At 44.1% G+C, this 19,477-nt stretch overlaps 1 protein-coding gene across 3 annotated transcripts in view; it reads right to left on the bottom strand.

Moving 5' to 3' along the window:
- LOC138669949 (protein argonaute-3) overlaps positions 1–19,477 on the bottom strand; it is a 116,532-nt gene that overhangs the window by 30,423 nt on the left and 66,632 nt on the right. For all 3 annotated transcript variants that reach the window (XM_069756847.1, XM_069756849.1, XM_069756846.1), the window contains exons 6-8: positions 6,124–6,258; positions 2,741–2,828; positions 181–328 (exon numbers count right to left, since the gene is read on the bottom strand). In XM_069756847.1, coding sequence (XP_069612948.1) covers positions 181–328; positions 2,741–2,828; positions 6,124–6,258 — 371 coding nt within the window. The remainder of the gene's footprint in view (positions 1–180; positions 329–2,740; positions 2,829–6,123; positions 6,259–19,477) is intronic.

Genomic DNA, 19,477 nt, shown 5'->3' with positions numbered 1-19,477 from the left:
CGGAGAAAATCTGTTCAATACAGTTTATCAGAGCCTAGAGATGAGGGCAGATACTCCATATTGTAACCAGACCTGCACCTGGGAAGTCCATACACAGCCCGGAGGGAAATAATGGAGGTTTAGGATTGTTAGTCACAATGAACTGATACACACTAGACAACGTGATGTGGTATGACTTACTTCTAGAGGCAGGTATGTGTGTTTCTGCTCCTGTCCAACTTGCAGACAGGGTAAATGAGGATACTTCAGCTGGAGATTATACTTTTCCCTAAAGTATTGGGCGACTGTTCTCTCTACAGTCTGCCCATTCTCCAGCTGTAGAGGGAAGCTAGGAGAGAAAACAAACAAGTATTCGGATTTCATTTAATTTCTAAGAAAGTGAAAATTCTAGCTGGATGGCATATTTACAGTGAATTCTATCATAAGCAAATGACCTATTGTTTATATCAGGTTGGTGTGTTACATGTATTTTTGTGGCCATTTCTTTATTATCATGATCTTAATTTAAAAAGAAAAAGACACAATGAGTATACTTGCATTTTTTCCCACCACTCCAAGCCACTTAGTAGCCACTAATGCCAACAGACGCTGCGCTGTCCTCCTCCTAGACCTATTTTCCTGTGTCACAGTTCACCACTTTATCCTACAACAGATCCTCCTTTCCTTTCACTTGAAAGACCTTGCCATCTCCTGGATATCCTTACTGCACATTTAGCTATTCCTACTCACGTACTGCCTCTCCATCCTGCCCTCTATTGTTGTCCCTCAAGGCTCTGGCCTGGGACAGTACAAAGTCCCATGGCTTCTAGGACTACCTATATGCTGATGCCACTCAAATCTACATCTATGGCCCGATGCCACCCCTATGTTCACTCTAATCCAAGAGTGTCTATCAGTTATATCCTCCTTCAATGTGGAGAAAACTGGACTCCTAATCTTTAGTCCATCTCCCTCAACCTCCCTACCAGATCTATCTATTGTTCACAAAGCATGGCTGACATCACGCTATCCCCAGTATCCCAAGTCTGCTGCCTCATTGTAATCCTCGATTCTGCCCTGTTCTTCACACCCCACATCCAAGCCCCTACCACCTCAAACTCAAAAACATTTCCACAATATGTACTTTTCCCCCCCAACTACTAAATATACATAAAATGTTTAATGCATGCCCTCATCATCTCCCGCCTGGACTACAGCAATATTCTCCTCTAATACACAATGATCCATCAAATACAATAGATGTCACAGCTCCCCTGCTCCTCCTCCCTTCACAATGACCATTGCACACGCTCATTCGCAATTTCAATGCAAAAGATAAGTTCTGTTCATTGCTGCCAATGTAAATGTGAATTTCGTGAAACAACAGTATTAAAATGAAAAGATTTCTACTTTTTATTTTTAATAAAGACTGTGCTAATTAAAAAAAATGAAAAATAGATTTAATACAAAAACCTAAATGAAACAGCATAGGATGACATTACCTTTAAGCGAATGGATTGCCAAAACAAACCAAAAGCTTGTCTATATCGATAATTAGGAATTGTAATTTACAGTAATCGTTTTATTGTACACTTTTATTGAATTTCTGCTTGCAAGAACATCAAAACCGGTTTTACATTGGCCAATTATTGTGAACGAGCCTACCCAGGAATGCTCATTTACTGATAATCGGCCCGTGCAAGCTGACTGCCAATCATCCGACGAAGGAGTGCTGTGTACAAGAACAATGCCACTGTTCGCTATGAAAAGGGGCATCGCCAGCTATGTAACCTACTGACTGTACTCTCCCACCTGTGGACAGGACCAAAAATGGCAGATGAGGAGCAGCTTTCATTCTCTGCCACAGCTACAACCCATCACATCAGCACTCTTATAAACAATTCTTAGAAGAAATGGCGTCATTTAAAGTGCATGACATGTATACCGCACCCTTAAGTGTCCAAGTCTCTAAAGACCAAGAGGCGCACGTCAAAACCAGGGAGTCCTTCCCAGAACATGTTCCATATCCATATAAATAAAAAAAAAAAAACAGCACCTCAAACTGTAGTGAAGATAAATCTTACATTTTATTCTGCCTCCTGTGGCGACATTTCGGTCCAGAGAGTGCTTGAAAAAGGTCTCTGGACCGAAACGTTGCCACAGGAGGCAGAATAAAATGTAAGATTTATCTTCACTACAGTTTGAGGTGCTGTTTTCTGATTTATCTGGATATGTATAGATGACAAACTAGATAATTGCCGACTCCATCTCGTTCATAAATATACGTACATGCACTTTTCTAGCTTGTCGGGGATTATATAACCAGTGCTGGGTCACTTTCCTCTTTGGCTCGGACGTACAATTAGGTTAATGGAGCCGCAATGTAAATCTAAATCTGCATCTATTGTACTTTATCTTCCCACCTTATGTAGAGAAATGGCAAATCCGGCCTTACATGGTCTCTAATCACTTGGCTTGGTCACTGCAGATCTACCGTACTTTACATGCCATGCCAATGATACTTAAAAGCAGAGTTTTACTATTAGTACACTTTCCGGGAAACATTGGAAGCCAAAGGTGGTGTTCTAACCCGAGCAACTGATGCTAAATTGTTTTCATTTTGTAAAGTAATTAAACGCTGTAGATAATACTACCCGATTATATTACACTCGCTTGTACATTATGTCAGGCTCTGTGGTGAGAGATATTCATCAATGGCATATGCCACCCCCTGAAACACAAAAGCCAGCCCCATGCTTACGTTTGATGGCTGGCAGGCCTCCTGGTCACATTGCAAACACGGTATTTCCGTCTCATCGTTCCACAATGAGTTACTTCAACCTTCAGACCTGTACCAAGGAGAAATTTTAGTAAGAACATGAATGGAGTTAACAGACGCACCCTTATAGGGGTTGGCCACTTTAGGACTAAAATTTAAGATTGGTAATACTGTCTTTACTCCTTTGTGAAAGGCTCATTTTAGTTTTTTTTTTACTTTTTTCCTCCCATTCTTCCTAGAGCCATAACGTTTTGACTTGTCCCTCGACATAACTGTATGTGGGATGACGTCTTGCTGGACAAATTGTTGTTCTGAATGACAGCAATTCTTTTATCATACAATGTATTGGAAAAAAGTTAAAGTGTTTTGAAATAATGGAAAAATAAAAAAAAAACAAATAAAACAATGCAATTGTGCCATTGCTTTTTTCTTTTTCTACACTCCTTGTGGCATAAAAATGACCAGGCATCATGATTTTAAGGATAAGTATAATTACAGTGATACCAAGCTTGTATATTTTATTTTAGTAGTGAAACATTTTGTGAAATTTGTAAAAACAAACAAAGAAAAAGGAATTGGTTTGTGTTGCCAGTTTCTGGGACCCATAACTTTTCTATTTTTCTAACATCGGAGCTGCGTGAGGTCTTGTTTTTGAATGGTGGCTTGCCATTTGTATGGAGATCATTTTGGAATATGAGGTTTCAATTACATTGCATTGCATTTTTGGAAGGAGGCGCAATGACTGAAAAACAGCAATTCCTGCATTCTGATCTTTTTAATTTTTTGCTTTTACAGTACAAGTTAAATCATTTCATAATCAGACTTTCTAGGTCCAACACCACCTTTTTCACTCTGATGCAGTGGCATCAGGGTAATGGGATTATGGCTTGGTGTCAGCAGCTGTCATTGACACCTAGCCCTAGGCTTATGGTACCTTCACACATAACGATATTGTTAACGATATCGTTGCTATTTGTGACGTAGCAACGATATCGTTAATGAAATCGTTATGTGTGACAGCGACCAACGATCAGGCCCCTGCTGGGAGATCGTTGGTCGCTGAATAAAGTCCAGAACTTTATTTCGTCGCTGCAGCGTCGCTGTTTGGTCGCTGGAGAGCTGTCACACAGACCGCTCTCCAGCGACCAACGATGCCGGTAACCAGGGTAAACATCGGGTAACTAAGCACAGGGCCGCGCTTAGTAACCCGATGTTTACCCTGGTTACCATGCTAAAAGTAAAAAAAAACAAACACTACATACTTACCTACAGCCGTCTGTCCTCCAGCGCTGCGCTCTGCTTCTCTGCTCTCCTCCTGTACTGGCTGGGAGCCGGAAAGCAGAGCGGTGACGTCACCGCTCTGCTTTCCGGCTCACAGCCAGTACAGGAGGAGTGCAGAGCACAGCGCTGGAGGACAGACAGCTGTAGGTAAGTATGTACTGTTTGTTTTTTTTTACTTTTAGCATGGTAACCAGGGTAAACATCGGGTTACTAAGCGCGGCCCTGCGCTTAGTTACCCGATGTTTACCCTGGTTACCAGTGAAGACATCGCTGGATCGGTGTCACACACGCCGATCCAGCGATGTCTCCAGGGAGTCCAGCGACGAAATAAAGTTCTGGACTTTCTTCAGCGACCAACGATCTCCCAGCAGGGGCCTGATCGTTGGTCGCTGTCACACATAATGATTTAATTAACGATATCGTTGCTACGTCACAAATAGCAACGATATCGTTAACAATATCGTTATGTGTGAAGGTACCATACGCCTAGGGCTAGGTGTCAATGACAGCTGCTGACACCAAGCTTCATAGCCATGGTAATTCAGTGGCACCCCATAATTATGCCGCAGGAAGGTGATGGGTGATAAAAAAGATAACAACCCTCTCCCGACATCTAATCAATTAATACTGCTGCCAACAACCAACTGTGTTATCTGAGCTGTTACCCAGCAGAAATCGGAGCTAAAGGTACCATCACATTTAGCGACGCTGCAGCGATATAGACAACGATGCCGATCGCTGCAGCGTCGCTGTTTAGGTCGTTGTGTGGTCGCTGGAGAGCTGTCACACAGACAGCTCTCCAGCGACCAACGATGCCGAAGTCCCCGGGTAACCAGGGTAAACATCGGGTTACTAAGCGTAGGGCCGCACTTAGTAACCCGATGTTTACCCTGGTTACCATTGTAAAAGTTAAAAAAAACAAACACTACATACTTACATTCCGGTGTCTGTCACGTCCCCCGCCATCAGCTTCCTGCACTGTGTCAGCGCCGGCCGGCCGTAAAGCAGAGCACAGCAGTGACGTCACCGCTGTGCTCTGCTTTACGGCCGGCCGGCGCTGACAGTCAGTGCGGGAAGCTGACGCCGGGGGACGTGACAGACACCGGAATGTGAGTATGTACTGTTTGTTTTTTTTAACTTTTACAATAATAACCAGGGTAAACATCGGGTTACTAAGTGCGGCCCTGTGCTTAGTAACCCGATATTTACCCTGGTTACCAGTGAACACATCGCTGGATCGGCGTCACACACGCCAATCCAGCGATGACAGCGGGTGATCAGCGACCAAAAAAAAGGTCCTGATCATTCCCAGCGACCAACCATCTCCCAGCGGGGGCCTTATCATTGGTCGCTGTCACGCATAACGATTTCGTTAACAATATCGTTGCTACATCACAAAAAGCAACGATATCGTTAACGAAATCATTATGTGTGAAGGTACCTTAACTGATGGCAGATGACTGCTGTTACAAACAGGTGCTGGCTGTATAACAGCAGGCATCCTGCATATTAGGAGCAAGCTTACGAGGGGGACTCCATACATGCGCAACAAACATTCACTATACATATATGACAGATGGATACTACAAATGTATCCATAGGGCCACATTCAAGTGATGCAACACACTATACTCTCTTGTGCACCATAAACATTCACAACGTGTGTCCAAAACCTGGTGAAAAATAACCATAAAATACCCAAAACTGAAGAAAAACCTACGCCAGGATATAATTTAAGGCTGAAGAAAAACCTACGCCAGGATATAATTGAAGGCACATCAAAAATATTTTCGGCAACAGATATATAAAATTATACGGTAATTATTTTGTAAGAAAAGCCAGACAAGTTTTACTTTTTTTTTAATGAGAATGTATAGAACAAATCATATGGCTGTAACTCATGATAAAGTCCACATACTGCCACATATACCAATATAATATTACCAATGTAATATACACGGAGCAACTACGAATATAGAGTTACCCCAAAACATGTCTGGTCAGGAACATAGGACAGTTACGTTCCAAAATATCAGAAGGGACTGCTTGATGCTTTTAAAGAAATCTTTCACTTTTTCACTTACCCTTTATCTCTTTGGTGAATTTTACCCGGTGAGAATCGGTCAGAGGTCGGGGTTGTTCATCAATGTTATGAATATCTAGAACTTCACACATGAACTGAATAACTGGTTGTGCTTTGTAGAAGGCAGTGGCAGAAACTATGATGAAGAACAAACAAGAAATGTGGTTACGCTCAACAATTGCAGGATTTTTAACTGGAGAGCCCACCAGTTTTATTTGACCACATAAAAGCAGCTGCATCTCTTCTGGCCTGAATGTTTGAAGAAGATACTAAAACGCATGTGCAATAACCATTCTTTCCAATCACTCAATGCAGACCCAATAATTATTGGTGATGGTGCTTTTATTGGTAGGCGTTGCTTCATACTTCACTAAATTCAGATTGCACATGTAGTCCAGTCTTAAAAAGAAGCTATAATGACCTATTGATTGTATCTGGGTTTTTGTGTTACATGCATTTAAAAATAAAATTGGCATTTTTTTATTGTTATTTTTTAACATATTACGATATTTACTTTAAAAAAGTAATCCTGTAATTTTTACACTGGCCACCAGACTGTCCTATCAGGGAGAGTGTACAGCAAGGCTCCATATTATCAGAGGCAGGATTACAATGATAATACATAGCTGATAACACAGGATCCACCAATTACATGGGTTATGTCACAGCTGACCTGCTCCTCCTCCATTCACAATGACCTTTGCACACGCTCATTAGATGCTTTAATGTACAACATAGGTAACTTCTGACCATAATGACTAATGTACCTGTGTTATTATTAACTATGAGTCTAAAAAAGCCGTAGTGGCCAATTTTAAAATTGCAAGCAATCTATTTTTTTTATTTTACAGGTTGTAAATAAAAACATTGCCAAAAATATATAAAAAAAAAATTAATAGTACACAAAAACCGAAATTTAAATAGGGCTTTTCTAATGATAGAGTCCCTTTAATACACATGACAACTGTGAGAATGATTGCTGCAACACTGGTCCTGTTGTTGCAAATAGCACGTTGTTTTAAATGGCTGGCCTTCAAACCTGCAAAGAGGAGGACAGACTGATAGACGGATTGAGGATAATAGAAAAAATTGGAGCCCGACTCAACAGGACTGGAGTTTCCTTTTCTTTTTATTTAAAAAAAATATATGGTGCATACAAAAGAAAAATGTACATGGTCGACGTGACTCAGTCGACGCGTTTCGACTGCAGTAGGCAGTCTTACTCGTTACTCAAGTCACGAGCAAGACCGCCTAGTGCAGTCGAAACGCGTCGACCATGTACATTTTTCTTTTGTATGCACCATATTTTCTTTTGAAAAAGAAAAAGAAAAGGAAAATCCAGTCCTGTTGAGCCGGACTCCAATTTTTTCTATTATCCTTGATGTGAGGCCAGGGCGAGGCCGGTGTCTGAGCCCCAGGTGGATGAGCATAGAGCAACTGGGTGAGCTGGAATCAAGTTTTGATTATTGATAGAGGGATTGCTTTCCCTATATAATGAGACTACATACCACAGAAATGTTGCATCCATTGTACCATATGGTGTCAACCATTGGATGAAACATTCTAACGGCATTACTACGGCAACAATGTAAGTATTAGATTACTTAACTGGAATAACCTTTTCATTTTTGGGGAACACATTCTATTAGGACGTGTGTAATATATAAGACTTCCTGCCAAAGAACTTACCCAAAATAAATAAATCAACACAATTCACTTGACTACTTAACAGTGAACAGTCACTTCTATGGCAAGCTACATTCTGCATTAGCTTCCACATTCCGAGCACCAAACCTCCATATGAGTGACCATGAGCTGTGTATGAAAGCCACAGTGGTAGGTAAAGTCATTTGACACTTCCACAACTTGGAAATTCCAAAGACACCATACATGGCAACACAGACCGGTATGTACACGGAAAGGGGAGAAACTATTTTACCCGACAGCCTTATTCACTGCCTACAATACCGTGTAAGACGTTTACAATTCCAAGATAGGAAAACTAAATATGAATGTATGACTCGGTATAGCTGAACATTACATTAATGATATCTGCACATACAGTACATTGCATATGCACAAGACATGACACTGGCATGGGCTTATTATCACATTACTGTTCCCAATGTGAAGTGAGCACCCTGATTATACCTTGCTACCTGTATAACCCATGCAAGTATGACACCGCTTTAGTGTCAATTCAATTTGTATCGAACTTTCGATCCCAAAGACTCAGTTTGCCGTCTCAGCCCTGTTGGGCTAGGAGGAAAGTGAGGACAGATGCAATGCTACTAAGCTGAACACTACCTACAAGGCTGTCCACGTGAAAGACCCTCGCTCAACCGTGAGCCATGAGTCACAATTTTAGGTGGTACCATTTTATTCTACTCTATATTCAATCATCAAAGTTGTATGCTTCGTATTTGGATGATGATGTGTCATACACCCTCATGACTTCCGTGCAACCTGCTCAATACCACCATTGATGGAAAAAAAGTGCTGCAAAAAACTTGCATGAGTGATGTGAGTCTTGTAAACTCTTGCCCACTGTTGATTGTGATCAGCATCTCCTCTTAAGACGCTGCTCTACAGTTTGCTACATAGGGAACCCTAGTAGATTTGTTACAGCAAACACCACCAAGTCCACGTCTTGCTGCTCCTGAACCTTCACATGCACATGTTCACATTTGAATGGCTTGACTCATTCATGCATTGACCTTTTTCCAGTGGTAACGTCGTGTGTAAAACGTTGGTGCTTTATCAATGCTCGATGATGATAACGACTAAGTACTTTCCATGAGACTATACAAAAGGGAAGCCTGTGGTTTGTATGCATTCACTGGGGAGCAGGCAACAAAACGGGATGAATAGAGACCCAGGAATGCAGGGCTGCATAATTGGAAGTCTCTTATCCAAGAACAGTGTCTAAAAAAACAAAAAACCTGGCAGCGAAGTAGTGAGTCATGATCATTACTGCAACTCATGGAGGCTTCACGTGGTTTCCAATTACTTCTTTTACAAGATTTGGATTAGAAACGATTACAGATGAAGCAAGGAAACGATTTTCATTACGGTATTCATCCATGGTTGAGAGATTCATTTCCGTTTGTATAAGCATAATGAGTGCATAGATATATCATCATCTCACAAAGTATAACAATAAAACTTCACATTGTCAATCAATTCATAAAATACTCCACAAGGCCTAGCAGCAGCAGCACGGGCTAAGTGAGAAGCCCTGGTGGATAAGCAGATTCTCCACCCACACCGACTTCCAAATGTTTGGCTGAACAGCTCTGCAACACATGCTCCCACAGCTGGCAGGCAGTCTTCACCACCTCGGATCTTCCGCTTCACATACTTGCCAAACTGCCAACATTTTACAAATCATTTCCAAGGATGTTTGCTGCTGAGCCGGGGCATCCAGACACTTATGTATTTCACAGTCTTTGCGGATACTGCAGCTCTGTAATCCAAAGTTTTATTCTATTATGTAATATAGTCTTAACTATTGTCAAAATCTCATAGAAAAAAATATGAAAAAGACATTCATTGTTATGCTGCTTGCCACATGTGTACTGGTAAATGAACAACGTAGTATTTCATCAAATAAAAGAAAAAAAATGAGAGAAAAGTAGATAAAAAGGAGACAAGATTTTGATGGATTGCGCTTTACATTATCAGCTGTGTTTACTAACTAGAAAGAGAACACTCATTGCTGGCACCCACTGCAAGTGTCCGTAGTAGAGCAGAGCTGTGTGTCATTACATACACCACTCTGAATATATCTCAGACACCCAGCTCTGCTCTCCTCCCGCCACTTATAATCACAGACAATGAAGAGCAGTGCAACGAAACACAGCTCTGCTCTACTCCCCAGATCACACAGATCTCCCTGCCTGCACCTACTGTGATTACAGGTGTAATGCCGAGTGGTGTATGTACGACACACAGCTCTGCTCTACTCCCCAGATCTCACAGATCTCCCTGCCTGCATTTACTGTGATTACAGGTGTAATGCAGAGGTGTATGTACGACACACAGCTCTGCTGAACTCCCCAGATCACACCGATCTCCCTGCCTGCACCTAATGTGATTACAGGTATAATGCAGAGTGGTGTATGTATGGCACACAGCTCTGCTCTACTCCCCAGATCTCACAGATCTCCCTGCCTGCACCTACTGTGATTACAGGTGTAATGCAGAGAGGTGTATGTACAACACACAGCTCTGCTCTACTCCCCAGATCACACAGATCTCCCTGCCTGCACCTACTGTGATTACAGGTATAATGCAGAGAGGTGTATGTACGACACACAGCTCTGCTCTACTCTCCAGATCTCACAGATCTCCCTGCCTGCACCTACTGTGATTACAGGTGTAATGCCGAGTGGTGTATGTACGACACACAGCTCTGCTCTACTCCCCAGATCTCACAGATCTCCCTGCCTGCATTTACTGTGATTACAGGTGTAATGCAGAGGTGTATGTACGACACACAGCTCTGCTCAACTCCCCAGATCACACCGATCTCCCTGCCTGCACCTAATGTGATTACAGGTATAATGCAGAGTGGGGTATGTATGGCACACAGCTCTGCTCTACTCCCCAGATCTCACAGATCTCCCTGCCTGCACCTACTGTGATTACAGGTGTAATGCAGAGTGGTGTATGTACAACACACAGCTCTGCTCTACTCCCCAGATCACACAGATCTCCCTGCCTGCACCTACTGTGATTACAGGTGTAATGCAGAGAGGTGTATGTACGACACACAGCTCTGCTCTACTCCCCAGATCACACAGATCTCCCTGCCTGCACCTACTGTGATTACAGGTATAATGCAGAGAGGTGTATGTACGACACACAGCTCTGCTCTACTCCCCAGATCACACAGATCTCGCTGCCTGCACCTACTGTGATTACAGGTATAATGCAGAGAGGTGTATGTACGACACACAGCTCTGCTCTACTCCCCAGATCTCACAGATCTCCCTGCCTGCACCTACTGTGATTACAGGTATAATGCAGAGAGGTGTATGTACGACACACAGCTCTGCTCTACTCCCCAGATCTCACAGATCTCCCTGCCTGCACCTACTGTAATTACAGGTATAATGCAGAGAGGTGTATGTACAACACACAGCTCTGCTCTACTCCCCAGCTCACACAAATCTCCCTGCCTGCACCTACTGTAATTACAGGTATAATGCAGAGAGGTGTATGTACAACACACAGCTCTGCTTTACTCCCCAGATCACACAGATCTCCCTGCCTGCACCTACTGTGATTACAGGTATAATGCAGAGTAAATTGTTGCAAAAGAAAAAGAAAGGAGGGCACTCACCGGTCTGAAGCTTGACTTGACTTTATTAGAAATACATTAAAATGTCATGGCCGGGAAAGTGAACAAGGAGCTCATGTGAGCAGTGTAATGACGACGGCCGTTTCGCGCACTCTCTGCGCTTCCACGGGTCTGTATGTGAAAAGAAGCTCCCTTAACCCCTTCAAGACCCAGCCTATTTTGACCTTAAAGACCTTGCCGTTTTTTGCAATTCTGACCAGTGTCCCTTTATGAGGTAATAACTCAGGAACGCTTCAACGGATCCTAGCGGTTCTGAGATTGTTTTTTCGTGACATATTGGGCTTCATGTTAGTGGTAAATTTAGGTCAATAAATTCTGCATTTATTTGTGATAAACACGGAAATTTGGCGAAAATTTTGAAAATTTCGCAATTTTCACATTTTGAATTTTTATTCTGTTAAACCAGAGAGATATGTGACACAAAATAGTTAATAAATAACATTTCCCACATGTTTACTTTACATCAGCACAATTTTGGAAACAAAATTTTTTTTTGTTAGGAAGTTATAAGGGTTAAAATTCGACCAGCGATTTGTCATTTTTACAACGAAATTTACAAAACCATTTTTTTTAGGGACCACCTCACATTTGAAGTCAGTTTGAGGGGTCTATTTGGCTGAAAATACCCAAAAGTGACACCATTCTAAAAACTGCACCCCTCAAGGTACTCAAAACCACATTCAAGAAGTTTATTAACCCTTCAGGTGCTTCACAGCAGCAGAAGCAACATGGAAGGAAAAAATGAACATTTAACTTTTTAGTCACAAAAATTATCTTTTAGCAACAATTTTTTTATTTTCCCAATGGTAAAAGGAGAAACTGAACCACGAAAGTTGTTGTCCAATTTGTTCTGAGTACGCTGATACCTCATATGTGGGGGTAAACCACTGTTTTGGCGCACGGCAGGGCTTGGAAGGGAAGGAGCGCCATTTGACTTTTTGAATCAAAAATTGGCTCCACTCTTTAGCGGACACCATGTCACGTTTGGAGAGCCCCCGTGTGCCTAAAAATTGGAGCTCCCCCACAAGTGACCCCATTTTGGAAACTAGACGCCCCAAGGAACTTATCTAGATGCATAGTGAGCACTTTGAACCCCCAGGTGCTTCACAAATTGATCCGTAAAAATGAAAAAGTACTTTTTTTTCACAAAAAAATTCTTTTAGCCTCAATTTTTTCATTTTCACATGGACAACAGGATAAAATGGATCCTAAAATGTGTTGGGCAATTTCTCCTGAGTACACCAATACCTCACATGTGGAGGTAAACCACTGTTTGGGCACATGGTAAGGCTCGGAAGGGAAGGAGCACCATTTGACTTTTTGAATGAAAAATTATTTCCATCGTTAGCGGACACCATGTCGCGTTTGGATAGCTCCTGTGTGCCTAAACATTGGCGCTCCCCCACAAGTGACCCCATTTTGGAAACTAGACCCCCCAAGGAACTAATTTAGATGCCTAGTGAGCACTTTAAACCCTCAGGTGCTTCACAAATTGATCTGTAAAAATGAAAAAGTAATTTTTTTTCACAAAAAAATTCTTTTCGCCTCAATTTTTTCATTTTCACATGGGCAGTAGGATAAAATGGATCATAAAATTTGTTGGGCAATTTCTCCCCAGTACGCCGATACCTCATATGTGGGGGTAAACCACTGTTTGGGCACTCGGCAGGGCTCGGAAGAGAAGGCGCGCCATTTGACTTTTTGAATGGAAAATTAGCTCCAATTGTTAGCGGACACCATGTCGCGTTTGGAGAGCCCCTGTGTGCCTAAACATTGGAGCTCCCGCACAAGTGACCCCATTTTGGAAACTAGACCCCCCAGGGAACTTATCTAGATGCATATTGAGCACTTTAAACCCCCAGGTGCTTCACAGAAGTTTATAACGCAGAGCCATGAAAATAAAAAATAATTTTTCTTTCCTCAAAAATGATTTTTTAGCCTGGAATTTCCTATTTTGCCAAGGATAATAGGAGAAATTGGACCCCAAATATTGTTGTCGAGTTTGTCCTGAGTACGCTGATACCCCATATGTGGGGGTAAACCACTGTTTGGGCGCACGGCAGGGCTCGGAAGGGATGGCACGCCATTTGGCTTTTTAAATGGAAAATTAGCTCCAATCATTAGCGGACACCATGTCACGTTTGGAGAGCCCCTGTGTGCCTAAACATTGGAGATCCCCCAGAAATGACACCATTTTAGAAACTAGACCCCCAAAGGAACTAATCTAGATGTGTGGTGAGGACTTTGAACCCCCAAGTGCTTCACAGAAGTTTATAACGCAGAGCCATGAAAATAAAAAAAAAAATTATTTTCTCAAAAATGATCTTTTAGCCTGCAATTTTTTATTTTCCCAAGGGTAACAGGAGAAATTTGACCCCAAAAGTTGTTGTCCAGTTTCTCCTGAGTACGCTGATACCCCATATGTGGGGGTAAATCACTGTTTGGGCACATGCCGGGGCTCGGAAGTGAAGTAGTGACGTTTTGAAATGCAGACTTTGATGGAATGCTCTGTGGGCGTCACGTTGCGTTTGCAGAGCCCCTGATGTGGCTTAACAGTAGAAACCCCCCACAAGTGACCCCATTTTGGAAACTAGACCCTGAAAGGAACTTATCTAGATGTGTGGTGAGCACTTTGAACCCCCAAGTGCTTCATAGAAGTTTATAATGCAGAGCCGTGAAAATAATAAATACGTTTTCTTTCCTCAAAAATAATTATTTAGCCCAGAATTTTTTATTTTCCCAAGGGTAACAGGAGAAATTTGACCCCAATATTTGTTGTCCAGTTTCTCCTGAGTACGGTGATACCCCATATGTGGGGGTAAACTACTGTTTGGGCACATGCCGGGGCTTGGAATTGAAGTAGTGACGTTTTGAAATGCAGACTTTGATGGAATGCTCTGCGGGCGTCACGTTGCGTTTGCAGAGCCCCTGATGTGCCTAAACAGTAGAAACCCCCCACAAGTGACCCCATTTTGGAAACTAGACCCTGAAAGGAACTTATCTAGATGTGTGGTGAGCACTTTGAACCCCCAAGTGCTTCATAGAAGTTTATAATGCAGAGCCGTGAAAATAATAAATACGTTTTCTTTCCTCAAAAATAATTATTTAGCCCAGAATTTTTTATTTTCCCAAGGGTTACAGGAGAAATTGGACCCCAAAAGTTGTTGTCCAGTTTCTCCTGAGTACGCTGATACCCCATATGTGGGGGTAAACCACTGTTTGGGCACACGTCGGGGTTCAGAAGGGAAGTAGTGACTTTTGAAATGCAGACTTTGATGGAATGGTCTGCGGGTGTCACGTTGCGTTTGCAGAGCCCCTGGTGTGCCTAAACAGTAGAAACCCCCCACAAGTGACCCCATTTTAGAAACTAGACCCCCCAAGGAACTTATCTAGATATGTGGTGAGCACTTTGAACCCCCAAGTGCTTCACAGACGTTTACAACGCAGAGCCGTGAAAATAAAAAATCATTTTTCTTTCCTCAAAAATTATGTTTTAGCAAGCATTTTTTTAGATTCACAAGGGTAACAGGAGAAATTGGACCCCAGTAATTGTTGCGCAGTTTGTCCTGAGTATGCTGGTACCCCATATGTGGGGGTAAACCACTGTTTGGGCACACGTCAGGGCTCGGAAGTGAGGGAGCACCATTTGACTTTTTGAATACGAGATTGGCTGGAATCAATGGTGGCGCCATGTTGCGTTTGGAGACCCCTGATGTGCCTAAACAGTGGTAACCCCTCAATTCTACCTCCAACACTAACCCCAACACACCCCTAACTCTAATCCCAACTGTAGCCATAATCCTAATCACAACCCTAACCACAACACTAACCCCAACACACCCCTAACCCTAACCACAACCCTAATTCCAACCCTAACCCTAAGGCTATGTGCCCACGTTGCGGATTCGTGTGAGATATTTCCGCACCATTTTTGAAAAATCTGCGGGTAAAAGGCACTGTGTTTTACCTGCGGATTTTCCGCGGATTTCCAGTGTTTTTTGTGCGGATTTCACCTGCGGATTCCTATTGAGGAACAGGTGTAAAACGCTGCGGAATCCGCACAAAGAATTGACATGCTGCGGAAAATACAACGCAGCGTTCCCGCGCGGTATTTTCCGCACCATGGGCACAGCGGATTTGGTTTTTCATATGTTTACATGGTACTGTAAACCTGATGGAACACTGCTGCGAATCCGCAGCCAAATCAGCACCGTGTGCACATAGCCTAATTCTAAAGGTATGTGCACACGCTGCGGAAAACGCTGCGGATCCGCAGCAGTTTCCCATGAGTGTACAGTTCAATGTAAACCTATGGGAAACAAAAATCGCTGTACACATGCTGCGGAAAAACTGCACGGAAACGCAGCGGTTTACATTCCACAGCATGTCACTTCTTTGTGCGGATTCCGCAGCGGTTTTACAACTGCTCCAATAGAAAATCGCAATTGTAAAACCGCAGTGAAATGCGCAGAAAAAAACGCGGTAAATCCGCCATAAATCCGCAGCGGTTTAGCACTGCGGATTTATCAAATCCGCAGCGGAAAAATCCGCAGAGGACCAGAATACGTGTGCACATTCCTAACCCTAACCCTAACCCTAACCCTAGCCCTAACCCTAGCCCTAACCCTAGCCCTAACCCTACCCCTACCCCTAACCCTACCCCTAACCCTACCCCTAACCCTAACCCTACCCCTAACCCTAACCCTATTCTAACATTAGTGGAAAAAAAAAAATTTCTTTATTTTTTTATTGTCCCTACCTATGGGGGTGACAAAGGGGGGGGGTCATTTATTATTTTTTTTATTTTGATCACTGAGATAGATTATATCTCAGTGATCAAAATGCACTTTGGAACGAATCTGCCGGCCGGCAGATTCGGCGGGCGCACTGCGCATGCGCCCGCCATTTTGGAAGATGGCGGCGCCCGGGAGAAGACGGACGGGACCACGGCTGGATCGGTAAGTATGATAGGGTGGGGGGGGACCACGGGGGGGGGGATCGGAGCACGGGGGGGGGAATCGGAGCGCGGGAGGGGTGGAACGGAGCGCGGGGGCGTGGAACGGAGCACGGGGGGGCTGGAACGGAGCACGGGGGGGTGGAACGGAGCACGGGGGGGGTGGATCGGAGTGCAGGGGGGGTGATTGGAGCACGGGGGGGTGATTGGAGCACGGGGGGGAGCGGAGCACAGGGCGGAGGGGAGCCGGAGCAGTGTACCGGCCAGATCGGGGGGGGTGGGGGGGCGATCGGAGGGGTGGGGTGGGGGCACACTAGTATTTCCAGCCATGGCCGATGATATTGCAGCATCGGCCATGGCTGGATTGTAATATTTCACCCGTTATAATGGGTGAAATATTACAAATCGCTCTGATTGGCAGTTTCACTTTCAACAGCCAATCAGAGCGATCGTAGCCACGAGGGGGTGAAGCCACCCCCCCTGGGCTAAACTACCACTCCCCCTGTCCCTGCAGATCGGGTGAAATGGGAGTTAACCCTTTCACCCGGTCTGCAGGGACGCGATCTTTCCATGACGCCGCATAGGCGTCATGGGTCGGATTGGCACCGACTTTCATGACGCCTACGTGGCGTCAAAGGTCGGGAAGGGGTTAAGATCGGGCAAAGAGCTCCCCCTACTGGCCTGGAGTCAGAACGTTGTTGTATGTACTTTGTGGTTACCTGATAAAAGGAATCTTTTATCGCTTCCAAGCGTGACATCACTCTCCCAGTGAGGAAAGCAATGCCACTGTGACAACCAGGACCCTGGGGCATCACGTATGCACGACACGCAGCTCTGCTCTACTCCCCAGATCACACAGATCTCACTGCCTGCACTTACTACAATATAATGTAGAGTGGTGTAGGTAATGACACACAGCTCTGCTCTACTCCCCCGATCACACAGATCTCACTGCCTGCACGTATGGTGATTACAGGTACAATGCAGAGTAATGTATGTACGACACAGCTCTGCTCTCCTCCTGCCTGCAGTTACTGTGATTACAGGTATAATGCAGAGTGGTGTATGTACGACAAACAGCTTTGCTCTACTCCCCAGATCTCACTGACTGCACCTACTGTGATTCACACAGATCTCACTGACTGCACCTACTGTGATTACAGGTATAATACAGAAGTGTATGTACGACACACAGCTCTGCTCTACTCCCCAGATCACACAGATCTCACTGCCTGCACCTACTGTGATTACAGGTATAATGCAGAGTGGTGTATGTACGACATACAGCCCTGCTCTACTCCCCAGATCACACAGATCTCACTGCCTGAACGTACTGTGATTACAGGTACAATGCAGAGTAATGTATGTACGACACACAGCTCTGCTCTCCTCCCGCCACTTATAATCACAGACAATGAAGAACGGTGAAACAAAACACATCTCTGCTCTACTCCCCAGGTCACACTGCATAAACGTACTGTGACAACAAGTATAATGCAGAGCAGTTTATGCAATGACACGCAGCTCTGCTCTACTCCCCAGATCAAACAGATCTCACTGCCTTCACCTACTACAATATAATGTAGAGTGGTGTAGGTAATGACACACAGCTCTGCTCTACTCCCCAGATCACACAGATCTCACTGACTGCACCTACTGTGATTACAGGTATAATGCAGAGTGGTGTATGTACGACACACAGCTCTGCTCTACTCCCCAGATCACAGAGAACTCACTGCCTGCACCTACTGTGATTACAGGTATAATGCAGAGTGGTGTATGTACGACACACAGTTCTGCTCTACTCCCCAGATCACACAGATCTCATTGCCTGAACGTACTGTGATTACAGGTACAATGCAGAGTAATGTATGTACGACACACAGCTCTGCTCCCCTCCCGCCACTTATAATCACAGACAATGAAGAACGGTGCAACGAAACACAGCTCTGCTCTACTCCCCAGGTCATACTGCATAAACGTACTGTGACAACAAGTATAATGCAGAGCAGTGCATGTAATGACACTGTCACGATCCATGTTTGGATCTGTGGCAGATCTGGTTTCCCTCTGATTTAAACCCATTTCCCTTTCTGGTCATTGGGGGTTAATGCAGTGCCGCCACCACCCCTGATCCTCCTGCCCTCCCCCGGGGGCCGCTGGTGTTATTGTATTGCTGCTGGGTCAGCTGATGTTTGAGACCACTCCTCCCACCATCCTTTATAAGGTCACCTGGTGCATCAGCTGACTGTTGGTTATACAGGTCCTTTTAGGAGACCAGCCTCACAGTAGCAGCTCCCTGGTGTCAGCCTAGACTGGTGTTTGGAGCTCAGTTGCTGAACTATCTGTATTGTGGAGTCTGCAGCGGCGTGCACAAGCTAAGTTCTGAGTTTTGTTACTTTGTAGTTTGTGCATTCACCTTTTGGTATCGTGTTCGCTCTCATATTGTTTATTCCTGTTTATTTGCTTTGTGGTGCTGTTTACACTGTTCACCTCCTGGGGTGGGGGTTGGGGGTTTAGTTCAGGGTTTAACAGGAGACAGGGACAGGTCGGTGACTTGGGCCTCCCTACCTTCAAGGGTACCCCCAAGTTAAGGAAAGACAGGGCTTCCCCTAGCCTGAGGGGCAGTTCAGGGGCCCAGATTCCTAATCTCCTGTCTTCCTATTTTTGTCTCTTGACAGCTAGAAGAAACTGGCAACTAGTCCTGCTATCTGATCAAGATATGAATGAGATCTGACATGTCACGGGCTTACCGCGACAGAGAGGAGTCAGAAGACCGCAGCGTCTGATTTCTACTTCTCCTGCACCGATTAGAAGCACTTCACCTTCTTATTAAACGGCATAGATTTCTTTGGGCAGACGCTAATCTGCTCAGTTGTGAGCTTCTGGAGTGTTAATGCTCAGCTGTGCACTGTTAACCACTCCCATCTCTTATATAAACTGGGACCTGGCTAGCACTCATCAGAGGTAGCTTATTCTGTTTGGCTGGAGTTTGTTGGTGGTTGTTATTGGAGAAGGCATTTGGTGGATTTATCC

This window comes from Ranitomeya imitator, chromosome 3 (genome assembly GCF_032444005.1).
Source record: "Ranitomeya imitator isolate aRanImi1 chromosome 3, aRanImi1.pri, whole genome shotgun sequence".
Lineage (NCBI taxonomy): Eukaryota > Metazoa > Chordata > Amphibia > Anura > Dendrobatidae > Ranitomeya > Ranitomeya imitator.
This window is presented reverse-complemented; position numbering and strand designations above follow the sequence as displayed.